This window comes from Chrysemys picta, chromosome 10 (genome assembly GCF_011386835.1).
Source record: "Chrysemys picta bellii isolate R12L10 chromosome 10, ASM1138683v2, whole genome shotgun sequence".
NCBI classification, from domain to species: Eukaryota; Metazoa; Chordata; order Testudines; family Emydidae; genus Chrysemys; species Chrysemys picta.
Window position 1 is genome coordinate 42,088,623 of NC_088800.1, and position 20,507 is coordinate 42,109,129.

At 48.0% G+C, this 20,507-nt stretch overlaps 1 protein-coding gene across 8 annotated transcripts in view; it reads left to right on the forward strand.

Moving 5' to 3' along the window:
- Nucleotides 1–20,507, forward strand: part of CSNK1G1 (casein kinase 1 gamma 1) — a 312,438-nt gene that overhangs the window by 226,479 nt on the left and 65,452 nt on the right. For all 8 annotated transcript variants that reach the window (XM_042851635.2, XM_065558486.1, XM_005280948.4 and 5 more), the window contains 2 exons: nucleotides 3,183–3,417; nucleotides 11,362–11,447. In XM_042851635.2, the coding sequence (XP_042707569.1) occupies nucleotides 3,183–3,417; nucleotides 11,362–11,447 (321 nt within the window). The remainder of the gene's footprint in view (nucleotides 1–3,182; nucleotides 3,418–11,361; nucleotides 11,448–20,507) is intronic.

Here is a 20,507-nt window from a genome sequence, read left to right on the forward strand (position 1 = left end):
CGAAGCACATGACTGATCCATCTCCAACACCTCCTGGCAATGATGGTGCTCAGATCCTCTTGGCTGCACTGTGTCAATAGATCTTCGTTTGAGATTTTTCTGGGCCAAAAGATACGGAGGATTATTCTGAGGCAGGTTGTATGGAATGAAGACAGTTTGGACATGTCATACTTTCTCATTCCCCAGCATTCTGCACTATAAAGTAGTGTTGAAAGTACGCAGCTCTGATAAATCTTGAGTTTGGTTTTGGGGTTGTATTTTGATGATTTCCAGATGGTCTGTTTAAGCTCCTGAAGGTGTTTCTGGCTTTATTGATTTTGTTCCCTATGTCCTGGCTTGTTCCACCGTCCTGGCTGATGGTGCTGCCCAAGTATGTGAATGTTCCTACATTGGTGAGAACATAATCCTCTATCCGTACTGGTGACGGTGAGGCAATATTAAAGGTCATGATATCTGTCTTATTGCGGTTGATTTTCAGGCCAGTTTGCTGGCTGAATGCATTGAGTCGAGTTGTTTTTTCTTGTATATGGTGTGTTGGGTATGTGATAGGAGAGTGACATCATCTGCGAAGTCCAGGTCTTCAAGGGATGAGAAGAGTGTCCATTTAATGCCTCTTGGCATGTCTTCTGTTGTATGCCACATTACCCAGTCGATGGCAATGTTGAAGAGGATTGCAGACATTATACACCCCTGACGTACCCCTGTTTTGACTTCAAAACTGAGCTCACTGTGATCAGCACTGCATGTAAAGTTGAAATAGAAGCTTTTGATGATGTTGATTATATGGAATTTCTTTCCATATGCCTGCAGAATGCACCATAGGCTGGTCCTGTGAATGCTCTCAATTAGGCAGGCTTCCCCACTCCCTTCCCCCTCCCCCCCCCCCCCCAAAAAAAATGGAAAGTAACTAGCAAAAGACTCTCAAACTAACATCAAAAATTTAAGTATATCAGATTCAGGAAGTATAATTAGGTTAAAAAAAATGTTTTTATGCAGGATAGGTCCATCACTGACTATTAGCCAACATGATCAGGGATGCAACTCCATGCTTTGGGTGTTCCTAAGCCTCTGACTGCCAGATGCTGGGACTGAATGACTGGGGATGGATCAGTCAATAATTGCCCTGTTCTGTTAATTCCCTCTGAAGCACCTGGCATTGGCCACTGTTGGAGGACAGGATATTGGGCTATATGGACCATTGGTCTGATCCAGTATGGCCATTCTTATGGTTTTATGTTCCTAAGTATTAATGCCATTTTACTAGGCACTGGTAAGACCTCCTCTGGCATACTGTCTACAATTCTGGTAATCCATGTTCAAAAAAGATGAATTTCAAGTGGAAGAGGTGCAGGGAAGAGGTACTGGGATGATCAGGGGAATGGGGTGTCTAGGAGACTTAAAGAGCTTGACTTGTTTAGTCTTGCAAAACAAAGGCTGAGAGGATAAGATTACTCTCTAAAAATATATTGGGGGTAAACACCAGGGAGGATGAAGTGCTATTTAAGTTCTTTACAACTGACCATGAACGAATTTAGGCTGAGGTATGCACGGTGGCTTGCAGGATGCTGGTGTGGTCTGTGCCAAGTATGGCATATAGTTTGTAAAAGCGGCAGGTCTGCAGCTTGGCACCAGACAGGTTGTTGGCTTCCCTGGCCTTGTGATGTGCCTGGTGCAGTTCCTTTGCTTTCATGCAGCAGCGTGGCTGATCCCTGGCCTACCCTTTGCCTATATCCCCTGTGTGATCTGTTCATGGATGTCCATGTTTCTTCGGCTGGTCCGTAGCTGTGCTTGCACAGCCTCTTCTCCCCACAGGCCTGGGAGATCCAATATGTCCTGTCTACACCAAGCAGTGTCTAGTGTGTGGAGCTGGCCTGGTCAGTTGTGGAGTTGCACACCACAAGGAAGAGCTGCTAGGTGTGCTTGCCAAGCTGGGCAATCAGGAATATGTTCATGGGGCTTTAAAAGGTGATGGCTCACACATCTACACTCAAACTGTGTTGACCTCAATAGACTGACCATGCCTCCACGCCACTCAGGGAGGTAATTTTACTGCATTTCTCTATCAGGGCACTTACGTCGGCTGGAGACACATGCTGAAACAGGTTAACACAAGGCAACTTAGGTTAACCTACATTTGTAGTGTAGACCATGCTGAGAGTGGTTGCACTGCAAAACGCTCGAGCTGCACAGAGTGATTGGATTAGCTGCACAGAGTACCTGCATCCCCACTGCATCCTAGCTCAAGCATCAGCAGCACTCAGGATCAAACCCACATTCCTCTAATGGACTAGCTCGCTTGAGTTTTAAACACCGTTACTCGAGCTTGAGACTTGTATGTGGATGGAAGTCAGAGTTTTATGCCTCAAGCTAACTCTGCAGTGAAGACAAGCCCTAAGGAAAAACAGTTGCTTATGGCAGCATTGGAAATGTTGGGCCATCTATGGAATGTGGAAGTGTAAAGGATGTTAAGTCTTTTTCAGGAGTAGTGCCAGCACAAGAGTAGGGTTGGGCAGTAATAACCCTTTAATTCATTGATTGTCTGAAAGTTTTTTTGCTATTTCTAAGTATTGACAGCCGACATGACTAAGTTATTATTATTCTTAGTGTGGTTACATAGGAGACATTTTTTCCCCTTAAGAACTTGGCATGGTCTGAGGCAGCATATGGGATGAGGGAGGAGATTGGTGAGAGCAGGAGCAGTAAAGAGAGGCAAAAGAGAGACAATTCTCAGTAATCTGGATTTAGAAGTGTTTTTAAAAATCAATACAAAAATGTCTGGCTATTTGTTTGATTCCTGCATGGAATCATTCCAAGAGTCATGCTCTGTTGATTATGTGCATTTAAAAAAATCCCCTCTGATTTTTACATATTTCATTCCTTCATATAAAATAGATGGAGTATAATGTTGTGTTTAGAGCAGGGGTCTGGGAGTCGAGAATTCTGGGCACTGTTCTCAGCTCTGTATATGACTCTCTGACCTAGGGCAAATCATGTAATCTCTGCCTCGGTTTCCCTATTTGTAAAATTCCATTTCTTATGGTGTACTATGAGTTTTAATGTTTGCAAAACACTTTGAGATCACTGGATGTGAATGGCTCTGTTAATACAAAGTATTAATGGGCCATTAGCAAAGTGTGATTAGTGTACTGGATATGAATAACGTTTGTCTCATACTTTTGCAGATATCTCGAATGGAATATGTGCATTCAAAGAACCTCATTTACCGAGATGTCAAGCCAGAGAATTTCCTTATTGGCCGGCAAGGCAATAAGAAAGAACACATCATTCACATTATCGACTTTGGATTGGCCAAGGAGTACATTGATCCTGAAACCAAAAAACACATACCTTACAGGGAACACAAGAGCCTAACTGGAACAGCAAGATATATGTCCATCAATACACATCTTGGCAAAGGTCTGTTCACTTCATACTCACTTATTATGCTTCTTACTCTTTTTAGTAAGAGCATTACATTCTCCTTTAGAACTCCAACTATAGATTGGCCCATGGTGTTCCAGTATCAGTCAAGCCATTTCTAAACTATTAAATAGTATATGCATTTATCATGACGGTGTCTTCTTTTAAAACTAGGCAAGGAAAAATGCAGGAGAATATACAGAAGGGAACAGTTCTGCACTAGTGGAAGGAGAGGTTTGAGTAATAATTTTATATAAACATTTAGAGCAGCAGTTCTCTTCTGCTGCACAGTTCTGTGTATTTGTTCAGTTTTGCCCAGATCCTTCCATTTTCAGTGGTTGCTGAATCAGTCTGTTACTTTGTGTACTGTTAGTAGAAGGGAACAACTGAGTTTGCTTAATTTTCCTAGGTTTCAGAGTAGCAGCCGTGTTAGTCTGTATCCACAAAAAGAACAGGAGTACTTGTGGCATCTTAGGGTATGTCTACACTACGAGAGTAGTTTGATTGTACTTAAATCGAATATGTGGAATCGATATTACAAAGTCAAACATGTATATCCACAATAAGGACAGTAATTCGATTTTGTGAGTCCACACTAATGGGGCAAGCATCGACATTGGAAGCGGTGCACTGTGGGCAGCTATCCCACAGTTCCCGCAGTCCCCGCTGCCCATTAGAAATTCTGGGTCGAGCCCTCAATGCCTGCTGGGGAAAAAAATGTGTCAAGGGTGGTTTTGGGTAACTGTCGTCATTCAACCGTCTCTCCCGCCCTCCCTCCCTGAAAGCGCCGGCGGGCAATCAGTTCGCGCACTTTTCTGGTGAGTGACAGTGTGGACGCCACTGCACTGCGAGCATGGAGCCCGCTGTGACCATCGCTGCAGTTATGGCCGTTGTCAACACCTCGCACCTTATCATCCACCTTTTCCAGAGGCAGATGCTGAGAAATCGGGCGAGGAGGCTATGGCAGCGTGATGAGGACACGAAGTCTGAGAGTGGCACAGACCTCTCACAAAGCACGGGATCCCGCGCTTTGAACATCATGGTGGCAATGGGTCATGTTGATGCTGTGGAACGGCGATTCTGGGCCTGTGAAACAAAGCACGGACTAGTGGGACCGCATAGTGCTGCAGGTCTGGGATGAATCACAGTGGCTGCAAAACTTTCGTATGCAGAAGGGAACTTTCCTGGAACTTTGTGAGTTGCTGTCCCCTGCCCTGAAGTGCAAGGACCCCCGGATGCGAGCAGTCCTGACTGTCCAGAAGCGAGTGGCCATAGCCCTCTGGAAGCTTGCAATGCCAGACAGCTACCGGTCAGTCGCAAATCACTTTGGCGTCGGCAAATCTACCGTGGGGGTTGCTGTGATGCAAGTAGCCAACGCAATCGTTGAGTTACTGCTGTCAAAGGTAGTGACCCTTAGACACATCCAGGTCATCATAGATGGCTTCGCCGCGATGGGATTCCCAAACTGCGGTGGGGCTATCGATGGAACTCTCATTCCTATCCTGGGACCGGACCACCAGGCCACCCAGTACATTAACCGAAAGGGCTACTTTTCAATGGTGCTGCAAGCACCGGTGGACCATAGGGGACATTTTACAAACATCAGCATAGGATGGCCGGGCAAGGTTCACGACGCTCGAGTTTTCAGGAACTCTGGTCTGTTTAGACGGCTGCAGGAAGGTATTTACTTCCCAGACCAGAAAATAACTCTTGGGGATGTGGAGATAGTGATCCTCGGGGACCCAGCCTACCCGCTAATGACCTAGCTCATGAAGCCCTATACAGGCGCCCTGGACACTGAAAAAGAACTCTTCAACTACCGTCTGAGCAAGTGCAGAATGGTGGTGGAGTGTGCTTTTGGATGTCTCAAGGGGAGATGGAGAAGCTTACTGACTCGCTCTGATCTCAGCGAAACCAATATCCCCATTGTTATTGCAGCTTGCTGTGTGCTCCACAGTCTCTGTGAGAGCAAAGGGGAGACCTTTATGGCGGGGTGGGAGGTTGAGGCGAATAGCCTGGCTGCTGATTACGCCCAGCCAGACAGCCGTGTGATTAGAAGAGCCCAGCGGGACGCGCTGTGCATCCGGGAGGCTTTGAAAGCTAGGTTCCTCAGTGAGCAGGGTAACCTGTGACTATTAAGTTTGTTTAAAGAGAAGCTGAACCTGCCCCTGTTTCTTTACCCACTTACTGTTGATTATCCTCTCCAGCTACATAGCCGATTCACCCTGTCCCCCCCCCTTCCAACACACATTTTAAAATAAAATAAATGGAACTTTGTTAATGAACATGAAAACCACCTCCCAGACTGACCAGGGTGCCTCGTGACTGCAATGTGTGTGTGACCTTCTGCTGAACCTGCCCCCGTGTCTGTACCCTGGTAAAGGTGACTGTCCTCTCCAATTACCAACCCCCTTCCCCCCCTTCAAACACACTCTCCCCTAAAAGAACACGATGGAAACAGTAATTAACAGAAACGTATCTTTTATTAGCAACTACACAGTTAGGGGATGAAACTGGGACGGGGGCTTGGGTGAGGCGGGAAGGAAAGGACTTATCAAATTTTTGGGAATGAGAGCCTTCTGGTACTTGAGCAGTCTGCAGGGGTGGAGTGACCGTTTTCACGGCCCCTGCCGCCCCTCCTTCTTGGGACTTTGGGTGAGGTGGGTATGGGAGTTTGTGGCGGGGGAGGGCGGTTAGAGATAGACTGCAGCAGGGCTCTGTCCTCCTGCCTCCGGTCCTGCAGAACATCCACAAGGCGCCGGAGCGTGTCCGTTTGCTCCTTCATTAGTCCAAGCAGCGTTTGAGTCACCTGCTGCTCTTCCTGCTGCCACCTCTCCTCCCGTTGGCTGTGTGCTCGCTGGTATTGCGACATGTTCTCCCTCCACTGGGTCTGCTGGGCTGCATCAGCTTGGGAGCAGCCCATAAGTTCTGAGAACATGTCGTCCTGTGTCCTTTTCTTTCTCCGCCTAATCTGCGCCAGCCTCTGCGAGGGGGATGCCAGGGTGGGATGGGAAAAAGGGAGTGAATTCCTCACAAAGATAATTTTTTATGAACAATGAACATAGTCTTTCTCTGTGAACAAGACCATGCACAGCACCTATCACATGCGCACTCAGGATAAGGTCGAATTTTCGGCCTTCGCATTCAGTGCCTGGGGTCTTGCAGTAGAGATCAGACAAGCGGAGCAGGACAGCGGAATTCGGGTAGCAGGCTGACATGGTAAGCCGTAGACTTTTGGCTGCTTAAAACTTAAATTAAAGGAGTGTCCTCCTTTCATGTTCAAAGCAATGCTCCTATCGTTGGGCAGTTCCTGCTGCCGGCAATCCGGCAAGCATGAACTCTGCCCCTGTCCCACCCCCTCGCGGCTGTCCCCGGGAAAGATCCTGTATGCTGCCCCTCTCCCGCCTCCACCGCGTGGCGGTAAACCGCCGGTGACGGTTCTGTAAAGGAACAGGCAAGCAGACCCAATAGTAACATTCCCCTAATTCTAAACAGGTCACCATGAGCGACATCACTCTGCTGAGAATTTCTGAGACCGAGAAAGAACGCATGCTGCGTGAAAGCCAGCAAAAACCAGGGCCGTATGCCGCCATGCTCTGCAAGGCAATGATCCCAGAGTACTTGATGATAGCCTGGTGAGGAAAAAGAACAGGAGTACTTGTGGCACCTTAGAGACTAACAAATTTTATTAGAGCATAAGCTTTCGTGGACTACAGCCCACTTCTTTGGATGCAGTGGTCCACGAAAGCTTATGCTCTAATAAATTTGTTAGTCTCTAAGGTGCCACATGTACTCCTGTTCTTTTTGCGGATACAGACTAACACGGCTGCTACTCTGAAACCTGTCATTATGGTGAGGAAAAGTTTCTTACCACGGAGGACACAATAAGGCCGCTCTCCCCAGGAACCTCATGCAAAGGCTTTCCAATTACCTCCAGGAGAGCTTCGTGGAGATGTCCCATGAGGATTTCAGCTCCATCCCCGGACATATAGACCTTCTTTTCGAGTAGTTGCACTGCCAAGGACTAAAACGTTAAGCGCCTAGGGCAAACTAATCATGATAAACCCATTGTTAATATTCCTGTTCTGTTCAAAATAAATGTTTACATGTTTAAAACACTTACCGACTGATCCTTCCCCTGATTCAGGGTCTGGGTTAACGCCTGGGGATGGTTGGTAGGGGATCTCTGTGAGGGTGATGAAGAGATCCTGGCTGTCTGGGAAATCAGCGCTGCCTCGTCCTCCTCCTCACCTTCCTCATCTTCCCCGTCCACTAACATCTCCGAGGAAGCAGCCGTCGACAATATCCCATCCTCAGAGTCCACGGTCAGTGGTGGGGTAGTGGTGGCGGCCGCACCTAGAATGGAATGCAGTGCCTCGTAGAAATGGCATGTCTGGGGCTGGGATCCGGAGCGTCCGTTTGACTCTTTGGTCTTCTGGTACGCTTGTCTCAGCTCCTTGATTTTCACGCGGCACTGCGTTGCATCCCGGCTGTATCCTCTCTCTGTCATGGCTTTTGAGATCTTCTCGTAGATCTTTGCATTCCATCTTTTCGATCGCAGCTCCGAAAGCACAGACTCATCGCCCCACACAGCAATCAGATCCAAGACTTCCCGATCAGTCCATGCTGGGGCCCTCTTTCTATTCTGAGATTGCATGGTCACCTCTGCTGGAGAACTCTGCATCGTTGCCAGTGCTGCTGAGCTCGCCACGATGTCCAAACAGGAAATGAGATTCAAACTGCCCAGACAGGAAAAGGAATTCAAATTTTCCCGGGGCTTTTCCTGTGTGGCTGGTCAGAGCATCCGAGCTCGGACTGCTGTCCAGAGCGTCAACAGAGTGGTGCGCTCTGGGATAGCTCCTGGAGCTATTAGCGTCGATTTCCATCCACACCTACCCTAATTCGACATGGCCATGTCGAATTTAGCGCTACTCCCCTCGTTGGGGAGGAGTACAGAAATCGAATTTAAGAGACCTCTATGTCGAACTAAATAGCTTTGTTGTGTGGATGGGTGCAGGGTTAATTCGATTTAACGCTGCTAAATTCGACATAACCTCCTAGTGTAGACCAGGCCTTAGAGACTAACAAATGTATTTGAGCATAAGCTTTCGTGAGCTACAGCCTACTTCATCAGATGCATCTTCTTACTATATGTTCCATTCTATGCATCTGATGGAGTGGGCTGTAGCTCACGAAAGCTTATGCTCAAATAAATATGTTAGTCTCTAAGGTGCCACAAGTACTCCTGTTAATTTTCCTAAATATTTTACATTTCCTTGACCTCATTTTACAGTGTCTCGTTCTCCCCGGCCCCTGCTTCAACCTTCCATAATAAAGGAGGGTTGTCTCTTCAGCCACAGAAACAAGTAAGAATCTTGCTCTAAACACTTGCCAGTCTCAGAGAAAGTTGGAGCAGCTGGCAGCTTGTTGGGACTGTTAGATTATCTAGCCCATCGCATGCCTCCTCCAAATAGCAGCTAAAGTAGGAGAACGTCTCGCTCTGGTTTCCACTACTTTTAACAAAGCATCACTTGGCTTTGCCTGATTTTAATATCAGAAACTTACTTTACCCTAGTGACTAAAAAGTTGCTGTTCTAAACTTGAAAATAATTGCTTTTGAAGTTCCAAATCAACTCAATTTTACTAAATATTTATGTTCCCTTAAACATCTAGGATAATGGAACAGTTTGCGAGTGGCCTCTGTAGGTCCCCATTTATGAGATCAAGGCAAATACACTCCTTCTGGACGCTTCTGGAGAGTGGTGTCTGTTTGGGCCAATCCCTCCTCAGTCTCTTATTTTATAGCCTCAGAAATGTACACAAGGAGGTAGGCGGGACAGGGAGTGTGAATAGTCCCAATGGATGCTGCTCTTTAGAAGAGTTAGAAAGCTGATGATACAGATTTCTTGATCCTACAATTGGGAATGTGCAGAGGCTGTTCTCAAACTCCACTAACTGGTGAATAACCTTGATTTTTATTGTTGATGAACACTGACTTGTAAGTATGCAGGATGTGAAAGGAAATATTTTTAAAAGTTTGGGTGATTAACTATTGCCTTCAAAACTATTTTTGCACCAAGTCACTCAAGTCCCAAAAGGAGAATAGTACTTGTTTTTATGTTTAAATTATTAATTATATAATGGATTTATTTTAATTGCAGCTTTTCTAGCTTACTTTAAAGGCCTTGCTTCTGAAAAGTAAAGTTGTTTCTAAGATTTTTTTAATTTTGGGAAGGTGGTGTTGGGTTCTTATTGTCTTACGTGGAGAGTTGTGCCACCTAGTGTAGACAACATGTTAAAACATCGTACAGTGTGTATATCATCATAACTACTTAAGAGGGGCCTCTTGTTACAGGAAGATGTAACAATTGAGACTCTTGTAATAGGTTGGAGGCATTGCAGGAAGCCATGGTATGAGTGGTGTCTTGCTAGTGAATTTGACGCAGATGAAGTTTCCTCCTGTGTAAAGGTGGGGAGAGTGTATAATCAAAGTCCTCTCTAGATCATCATTGCTAATTTCTTGGTAATGATTTAATGTTGAGCATTGTTATTCTAATCAAACTGACTATGGCATTTTTCCAGTCCTTTTCCAGGGTCAAAGATCCTGACTCTTTTGCTGATAACTGTATCCATATTGTAATTATTTTCCCCATTGAATTAAGAGTTGTATCCTTCCTATTTACAGCTATATCAGTGACATGCAGTAGTTGCCTTTTTAGCCTCTCCTCTTCACATACTATTTTGAGAGCTATATTTGCTATGTAGTTTCCACGACAAGTCATGCTGTGCAAAGAACTGCTTGCTCCTCTTCATGCAAATTACACAGCACAGGGACAGCTCTTTAAGCATATTGTGTTTCTACATGTGGGTTGGATGACTGGATTTGCTCCACATTCCTGGCTCTGAATGTGTGAGCTGCCTGCAGGTGGAAGTAATGGCAAGCTGGTCTGTAACCTAACTTAACTTCAGTTTTTTAATTCCTGGGGAAAGCAGATTGATCCATAAACTGCATCTTAGAGTTCAGAAGTTTTTCTAAAACATCATAAACTAGAAATCAAACAGGTTGAAGCTGGGGTCTCCTAGCTTTAGTTAGTTTTTAAAAATACTTACATTGTGTTTATCCTCATTCACTGGCCTGAAGCTTTACTCTGCTGGACAGCAGCCTGCTCACAAAGAAGGGCTTTGAAAATTTGAAATCAAGCATTTTGGCTCATGTTGAACTATACAAGGAAAAAGCCCCATTTGTATCTGAACTAATAAATGAAATGCTTAGGATTGGTGTCCTCTATTGCATCGGTTCTCAAACTTTTTCATAATGTAGGCCTGCATCTTAATGGATTAACTTATGGACACCTCCCCTCCCACCTGTGATTATATGGACCACCTTCTCTTCCATTCACAATCATATAACATCTTTGTGGCAACTACAGCAAACACTTGTAAGGAAAAGAAACAGGGAAATATTTATTTTTAATTGCTGTGATGTAATGAGCTATAAAAACAGTTGGAAAAGAGCCAGCAACATGTGACCTATCCAGTCTCTACAGGATGGTCATCAAATGCTTCAGACCACCATCACTCTTGAGACCACAGCTTGGGGACTGCTTTACTCTTGTACTATTGCTACTTTAATCCTCCATTTTGATCTGAGTGACACAAGAATTTTAACGTTCTCTATTGTACAGTATGTCCAGCCTTTGTGTAGACCAATTACCACTAGCTGATTTTTTTTTTTTAATTTGGCATTTATTTGCTTTGGCCAGTTTTAGGTATTCTTATACAAGAGAATGATCTGAGCTATAATAATTTTTGAGCATATGGAAAGAAAAGTAAATAAAGTTTTCATGTAATACATTATTTCAGAAATAAATCTGGTTGCTGAACCAGTTAGTTTTACTTCAGTAGCTGAAGCAATAACATGTGGTCTCTTGTACCTTTCAGAGCAAAGTCGGCGAGATGACTTGGAAGCCCTTGGCCACATGTTCATGTATTTTCTTCGAGGCAGTCTGCCCTGGCAAGGGCTCAAGGTATATGTTCAAATGTATCACTTAGTGAATTTTAGACAGCAAAATCTACTTTCTTGGTCTCACATTTTTCATTCTTCTCTGCCGGAAGGTGAATCTTTTAGGAAAATTTGAGCAAAATCTCTTCATTTTCTTTGAGATCCAGGAAGTGGATGGGAAGACTCTTCTGGCTGTGTGTGTTTAAAATAAAAAAATAAAACTAACCACACATGGGCATAGTGACCAAAGATTGAAGCTTTGCAAAAATGTACCGTATATACTCATTCATAAGCCGAATTTTTTTAGTAAAAAAGGGAAGCACCAGAGACGAGGGTCAGCTTATGAATGGGTATAGAGAGGGAGAGGTGGGACACAGCCCCTTCCCCCAACAGAGGGAGCAAGGAGAGGCAGCACAGCCAACAGAGACAGAAGGGAAGAGGTGGGGCCAGAGTCTCTCCACTTCTGGCCACGCTGCTCTCCCCACAGCCTCCAAAGCAGCTGCAGCTCTGGGGCTGGCAGGCTGCAGCCCTGCCGCTCAGCCCCACCTCCCAGAGCATGCTGAGGCCGTGCCGCCCAGCCCAGCCCGCCGGAACATGCTGCGGCCGCGCCACCCAGTTTGCCCTGCCGGAGCAGCTTCAGCCAGGCCAGAGACATCCTCCCCTGGCCCTCGCCAGATAAGGTGGGAAGGGATGGGATGGGGAGAGTGTGGGGGTCCCAGGCTAGGGGTGGGGTTATGTGGGGGGTGGTCACAGGGGTTACTCCCCTGACTCCCAGCTTCTCCCCCCCCAAAAAAAATTTCCCCACCAGTTGCTGTCCCGGCCAATCAGGGTAAGCAGCTGGCGCGCCAGGACACTTTTTGTTTACTTAGGTTTACCTCCATGCCTGCGGACGCTTGAGGTAAACAAACCATCTCAGCCCACCAGCGGCTTATCCTGATGGCCCGGGAGCCAAAGTTTGTTGACCCCTGAATTATAGGGTCGGCTTATGAACGGGTTATAAAAATTTTCCATTTTTACTTATCCATCTTGGGGGGGTCGGCTTATAAACGAACCGGCTTATGATCGAGTATATACGGTAATTATCTCATTATAAACTAATGTCTCTGCTGTGTGTGTGTGTGTGTGTGTGTGTGTGTGTGTGTGTGTGTGTAAAACCTTTGGAATATGATTTGACAGCTGTGACTGTTTGAAAGCTGCACATGGAACATGGGCACTAAAATTTAAGCCTACACTTACATGGTTAAGGGACACATCCTGCACTACTTTCTCAGACAAACTCCCATTGACTTCAGTTGAAGTTCTTCCTCGATGCAGAGTTTGGTCCTAAGTATGCAATAGTTGCTTCAAGGAACTTAGGGCTTGTCTTCATGCGCTACAGCAGTACCGGCTCAGCTGCGCTACTGTAATGCTTTAGTGAAAACCTACTACACCAATAGGAGAGCTTTTGCCCTCGACATAATTAATCCACCTCCCCGAGAGGCAATAGCTATATTGACAGGAGAAGCTTTCCCATCAACATAGCGTTGGCTATATGGGGGGTTAGTTCGGTATAGCTACATTGCTCAGGGATAGATTTTTCATACCCCTGAGCAACATAGTTATACTGATACAGGTTTGTAATGTAGACCTGCCTCAGACTATACTGTTAAAATGATCAGCACTAGTAAGCTACACCAGTGCACTAGTTCCTAAGCAAGGAGCTTATTAATATTGTTGATGCAGCCTTTAAGTGCTGCAAACTTATTTTTCTTTTATAAACAAAAAAGGCTACTACAACTGAAAGACTAGAGGGGGAAATGTTTCTGCAGGGTGCCCTCTGCATATTTCTGTTTATTCCTGTTCTTGAGAAGTGCCTCTTCAGAGTGACACATTTATGAAGGAAAAAAGGAAGGTGGGCAGAGTGTGAATGTGCATAGGACACCCTCAAAGAACCACAATTACTGTCAAGTGACCTCTCTTCCTCTGTTTTCAGTTTGTTTACTTGGTTAATTTAACAGCATTTTGTATACAGTCACTTTCTTCAATTGTTTGAGAGGCCTTCAGAGAGCATCAGAAGACAGAGACACTTTAAAAAGTAGGAAAACATGACCAGATATTGACAGGGGGACTCAAAGGGAAGTGTGGTATCTGAATCTATTTTTAAAGCTTTTTTTAAAAAGAGATTAGATTTCAAATTTACGGACTACTTTTAAAACACAGTTCTGCTCTGAAAAGTCAGTGCATAAAACATCTTACTCAGACCCTTGTATATTCAGCCAACTCTTCGGATTTAAATAATAAAAAGAAATATACTATTTTTTATCTTGTTAGCACTGCAGAGCCAATATCACTTTGGGAGAGTGAGTTGGATTCTGTACTGAACAGCACAATTGTTAACTAAATTCCAATTACAGGGGCAAAAATCTATTCTCATTTACATCTTTGAAATCTGCTGCAGACAGGGTTACATATGGTAAATGAGGGCCATATTATAGAAGCTTTTGAGTGGAGATGTGTGAGCCAGAAAGAATTCTTCTTCAAGTGCTTGTTCACATTAATTCCAATCAGGTGTGTGTGTGTGCGCATGTTCACGTTGGCCAGAAGATTTTTCCCTTAGCAGCATCTGTCGGGTCAGCCTGGGCGCCCCCTGGAGTGGCGCCCTCATGGCGCCTAATATATAGCCCTGCCGACCCGCCACCCCTTCAGTTCCTTCTTACCACCAGGGATGGTGGCTGGAATTTCCCTTGGCTCTTGCTCAGCAAGTTTCTTCTCTATTCCGTTGTATATAGTTAATTCTTAGTGTTGTTCGAGTTAATAGTTTAATATAGTATAGTGTTTGTTGGTGGTTCCTCCCACACACTCTGGCCCTGGCGCCATGGTATGCCGCGGTCCCCGGGCTCAAGCGCATGCTGAAAAGTGACCTACACTCATCGTGTCTACGGTGCCTGGGGGAGACCCATCAGAAAGATTGTAAGATCTGCTGCGAGTTCCATCTGAGAACACTTAAAGAAAGGGAACAGTGGCTCAAGTTGATCCTCATGGAGGCAGCCCTACGCACCCACTCCGACCTGGGCTCGAGAGACCCGACTCCAACAGCAGCGTCCTCAACGCAGAGCGCCCTGTTGGCGAGTTCAGTACCGAGGAAGGACTCCTCCAGGGAAGCTCGGCACTGTCACAGCTACTCCTGGGGCCCATCTGACAGTAAGCACCGCTCTCACTCTCCGGTGCCTCAAAAGAAGAAAAACCCGGAGGACTCTTCTCCAGCTAAGCCATGAGATGTGTGACCCCAAGCGGGCCACTCCTCGGCATCTCCTTTTGGGACCGTGTCAACTCCTGTCCAGGTGTGACAGTCGACTCCGGCCCCATCTCGATCACCGGTGCCTACGCAGCAGCTGCAACTCGCGTACACACCGGAAGCGTACCAGGCTGCTCAGGACCTCCTCCACCTGATGGCACCGTTCTCGCCTGCCAGGGAGGAACTCTCAGCGCCGACAGAGCCACGTCCTCCGGTGCACTCTAAAGGGAAGCCGGCTATGATATCAAGACGCCTTCGGCTTGTCCCTGGGCACCTACTCATTCCAACAGAGAGCCTACCAGCTCCCCAAGCTCTCAACATTCGAGGCATCAAGCATCGGCTCCTCCATGATCTTCGGTGTCTGAGATCTCGGAGTCAGAGTCCGACTCCTATTGCTCGAGTAGGAGCAGAAATCATAGAGCGAGGTCGGGTAGAGACAGAAAAGAGCATCAGGCGTGGCCTCCGCAGTGGCAGAACCCGTCTCAGTGGCCTTTCTGGACCCCCTGGGCTTTTCACCAGGGTCAGGGAGGAACCCAGGGCCCACCCAGCAACATCTTCAGTGGCCTCAGCCACTTTTGTGCCGCCTTCCGCTGTGCATCTGCCCTCGGCACCTATGGTCCCAATGCCTTTGCATCATGCTCGGCTCCGACTTCGGCACCGGCCTTCATGGCATCGACGCACCTGTCTCCCACGCTTGCACCATTGTCGACGTCTACCTCGATGCAGGCACCTACGGCCCCAGTACCGATGTTGGCACCAGGCCCCCCCTGACTCTGGCAGCTCCTGTGAGCGTGCCAATGTAGCTCCCTCTGGTGAGACTGATGCCGACGCCAACACCTGTTACAGCACCACTTCCTCCAAAGCTGCCCCAGGAGTCACGTGACCCTCTCCGGTGCAAATGGTAAGGAGCTTCCACTACCGGCACATGCTTCCTCCTCCTTGTCACTGGACGACGCGTTGGCAGGGGCGGCCATAGCTCCTGCATTAGAGGATAACAGTCCCACAGCAGTTGCTCTGCAGGGCTGCCCAGGGTCTGAGCATCAAGGTTGAGGAGGCGGTAGAGGAGGCAGATCCCATGATGGACATTCTAGCACCTCGGGACCTTCACGGGTAGCCTTGCCCCTCATAAAGACAGTTGTGGACACCACTAAGACCCTGTGGCAGACGCCGGCATCCTTGCCACGCACTGCCAAACGCAATGAGCAGCGGTATTTCTTGCCCTCCAGAGGCGTTGAGCATCTGTACTCCCACCCGCCTCCAGACTCGCTGGTGGTCAATGCGGCTGACCAGTGGGAGAGACCGGGTTTCCAAGGTCCTTCACTCACAATGGGTACTCTTATAACACCTGTGCAGCAATGGCGAAGTTCACGGAGTTCGTTCCTTCGGATTCTCGGTCGGAGTTCACCGCCTTGGTGGAAGAAGGGAAACTAGTCTCCAGGGCCTCCTTGCAGGCAGCTTTAGACACTGCAGATGCTGCCACTAGAGTAGTGGCGTCAGGGGTGGCTATGCGCCAAGGAGCCTGGCTGCAAGTCTCAGGGTTACCCTATGAGGTCCAGCAAATCATTCAGGACCTCCCGTTTGAGGGTGAGACTTTGTTTTCAGAGAAGACAAATGACTCCACAGCCTAAAAGACTCCCGAGCCACCCTCAGATCCTTGGGCTTGCATACCCCCGCCACACAGCAGAGACACTTCCTCCTGCAACCTCCTCAAAGGTTCCAGCAGCAGAACCGCCAGGACAGTTCTCAGAGGAGGAACCGGAGCGGCAGGAGGAGGCAACACCCTTGTGCTAATCAAGGCTCTGGCTAGCCCAAACCACTCTCTGGCCCTAAGCCGGCCTTTTGAAGGTGTGATCGAGGACGGTGTTCCAGACCAGAGAATGGATCTACCCCGCCTTACCTTTTCCTCACGACTATCCCTTTTCTACCATGCATGGTCCCATATCACGTCGGAGCGCTGGGTGCTCCGCATGGTAGAGAGGGGATACTCCATCCAGTTCTGTGCCCTCCTGCCCTCCCAACCCCCTTCCCCGTCCCTGTTCAGGGATCCTTCTCACAAGCAACTTCTCATTCAGGAGGTGCAGTCGCTCCTAGCACTAGGGGCGGTGGAGGAGGTTCCACTGGAACATGGGGGCAAGGGCTTCTATTTCTGCTATTTCCTAATACCGAAGGCCAAAAGCAGCCTCAGGCCTATCCTGGACCTGCACGACCTCAACAAGTTCATGAGAAAACTCAGGTTCCACATGGTGTCCCTGGCCTCCATCATCCCTTCACTGGATCCAGCAGACTGGTATGCCGCCCTTGACTTGAAGGATGCGTATTTTCACATAACAATCGCGCACAACCACAGAAAGTTCCTCAGGTTTGTGGTCAATGGTTCCCATTACCAATTTACTGTCCTCCCATTCCGCCTGTCAGCAGCACTTCGAGTATTCACCAAGTGCATGGCAGTCGTCGCTGCCTTTCTGTGGAAACATCCGGTACAGGTGTTTCCGTACCTCAATGACTGGCTAATCAAAGGCCGCACCAGGGCTCAGATGGAAGCTTAGGTGGCATTTATCAGAGCTACCTTTGAGAATCTGGGCCTACTACTGAACAAAGCCAAATCGACCCTGTCCCCAGTCCAGAGGATAGAGTTCATAGGGGCGGTACTGGACTCAACTCAAGCCAGAACATTCCTCCAGCAGGTGAGATTTCAGGCTTTCAACATCATGATCCAGGGACTCAGGCAGTTCCCCACCACCACCGTGAGAAATTGCCTGAAGTTTCTCGGGCACATGGCAGCCTGTACGTATGTGGTACGACACGCCAGACTCAGGCTTCAGCCGCTTCGGTTGTGGCTTGCGTCAGTGTACAGACCTGCCAGGGACAGCTTGGACAGGATCGTGACACTGCCTAGCCCTATCCTCGACTTGTTCTGGCGGACGTTCAGCAGGTGTGCTTGGGAGTTCCCTTCGCTGCCCCACAGCCATCCCTAGTGCTGGTGACGGACGCGTCAGATTTGGGATGGGGCGCTCATCTGGGGGACTGCAGGACTCAGGACCTCTGGTCACAGACAGATCTTTGTCATCATATCAATGTCAGGGAGCTCAAAGTGGTGTGCTTAGCGTGTCAGTCATTCCGCCCTTATCTAGCAGGTTGATGTATATCGGTTGTGACAATACGACTGCAATGTTCTATATCAACAAACGGGGGTGCACACTCCTCTCCCCTGTGCTTGGAAGCCCTCAGGCTATGGGACTTTTGTGTAGAACACTGAGGCGATCTAAAGGCGTTGTACCTTCCTGGGATCCAGAACGAGCTGGCGGACCACCTCAGCAGGTCGTTCCACAGCCACGAGTGGTCCCTTCGCCTGGATGTTGCATGTTCAGTCTTCCAGAGGTGGGGCTGTCCCCTGATCAACCTCTTCGCGACACAACAGGAAGTGTCAGCAGTCCTGCTCCTTCTGGAATCAGAGTCCGGGTTTCACAGCAGACGCGTTCCTCCTCCATTGCAGGGGAACTCTTCTATACGCCTTCTGCCCATACCGCTCGTCCACAAGGTCCCGCTCAAGATCCACAGAGACCAGGCTCGGGTCATTCTCATAGCACCAGCCTGACCCTGACAGCATTGGTACACGTCTCTCCTAGACATGTCCGTGGGAGCCCCGATTACCTTGCCGCTCTTCTTGGACCTTCTCACTCAGAATCACGGGTGTCTCCAACACCCAAACCTTCAGTCACTCCATCTCACAGCATGGAGGCTCCATGGCTGAATCCGTTTGAGCTTTCCTGTTCAGAACAAGTCAGACAGGTCTTTCTCGGCAGTAGGAAACCCTCTACTAGGGCCATGTACCTGGCCAAGTGGAAGAGATTTTCAGTCTGGTCAGCACAGCGCGACTTGCCCCCCGTGCTAGCCTCAGTGCCCCACATTTTGGATTATCTTCTCCACTTGAAGCAGGAGGGTCTCTCCTTGTCTTCCATAAGAGTGTGCCTGGCTGCCATCTTGGCTTGCCATCCAGGGGTACAGGGCCCTTCCATTTTTGCTAACCCTCTGGTCAGCCGCTTCCTGAAGGACCCTGACAGGTTGTACCCACACGTCTGCCAACCGGTTCCTGCTTGGGACCTCAACTTGGTCCTTTCTAGGTTCATGGGGCATCCCTTTGAGCCTTTAGCAACATGATCCCTGCTCTACCTTTCTTACAAGGTCGCGTTCCTGGTGGCGATAACTTCAGCCCGGAGGGTATCTGAGCTCAGGGCTTTAACGTCGGAGCTGCCCTACACCGTATTTTTAAGGACAAGGTTCAGCTCGGACCCCAACCGGCCTTCCTCCCGAAGGTTGTGTCACAGTTCCACCTCAACCAGGACATTTTCCTCCCAGTTTTCTACCCTAAACCTCATTCAAGTAGCAGGGAGCAGAGGCTCCACAATCTAGACATCTGCAGAGCGCTGGCCTATTACGAGAGGATGAAACCGTTCAGGAAGTTTGGTACAGATCTTTGTCGCAGTAGCAGACAGGATGAAGGGACAGCAGATTTCGACCCAGCGCATTTCATCATGGATTGTGGCCTACATTAATGAGTGCTACAATCTAGCAGGGATTCCAGCACCCCCGATAATGGTGCACTCTACAAGGGCGCAAGCTTCATCAACAGCGTTCCTGGCTCAAGTCTCCACCCAGGAAATCTGCAGGGCAGCAGCATGGTCATTCATACACACTTTGGCCGTGCACTATGCGATTACTAGGCAGGCTAGAGATGATGTGGCCTTTGGTAGAGCAGTACTCCAATCAGTGGACAGCTCCAACCCCACCTCCTAGATTTGGCTTGGGAGTCACCTGATTGGAATCGACATGAACAAGCACTCAGGAAAAAAAACGGTTACTCACCTTTCGTAACTGTTCTTCAAGATGTGGTGTTCATGTCCATTCCAATACTCACCCTCGTACCCCTCTGTCAGAGTAGCCGGCAAGAAGGAACTGAAGGGGTGGTGGGACGGCAGGGCTATATATTAGGCACCCTGAGGGCGCGACTTCAGGGGTCGCCCAGGCTGACCAGACAGATGCTGCTAAGGGAAAAATCTTCCGGCCAACATGCACGTGCGCACGCACACACCTGATTGGAATGGACATGAACAACACATCTAGAAGAACAACAGTTACGAAAGGTAAGTAACCCTTTTTTCTTTGCACTTAGGTTCTAGTTTGAATTTGCGGTGCTAGCAATTAGGAAATTCTCTTGTAAACTGAGAATTTGATGACTATTTGTGTAGTAAATCCACTGAGACACAAAAATGGAACACACAATGGAATTTCTACAGCTCATGTCTAGTAGCACAGGAGTTCTCCACCTTTTTCTTTCTGAACCCCCCCACCCCAAACATGCTAAACTCCACAGCCCACCTGTGCCACAACAACTGTTTTTCTGCATATAAAAGCCAGGGCCAACGTTAGGGGTAGCAAGCAGGGCAGTTGCCTGAGGTTTCGTGCCACAGGGGGCCCTGCAAAGCTAAGTTGCTCAGGCTTTGACTTCAGCCTCTGTGGGGTGGCAGGGTTCCGGGGAAGCTGGGGCTTCAGCCCCCATGGGGCCATGTAGTTCCAGGGCAGCTGAGACTTCAGCCCCCAGGGGATGGCGGGACTCAAATTGAGAACTGCTACAAAAGCAAAGTTAACTCAGCTGCATCTTACTTGTATACTATTCTGTGTTCTTCTTTTCCTTAAATATGTAACAAAAAGTAATAATGTTATGTTGGAAGGGGTTAATGGCTGCCATCAATCACGGATCTGACTAAAGTCAATAGGTATAATAAGAACACTTCAATCAGTCTAAAAGAAGCA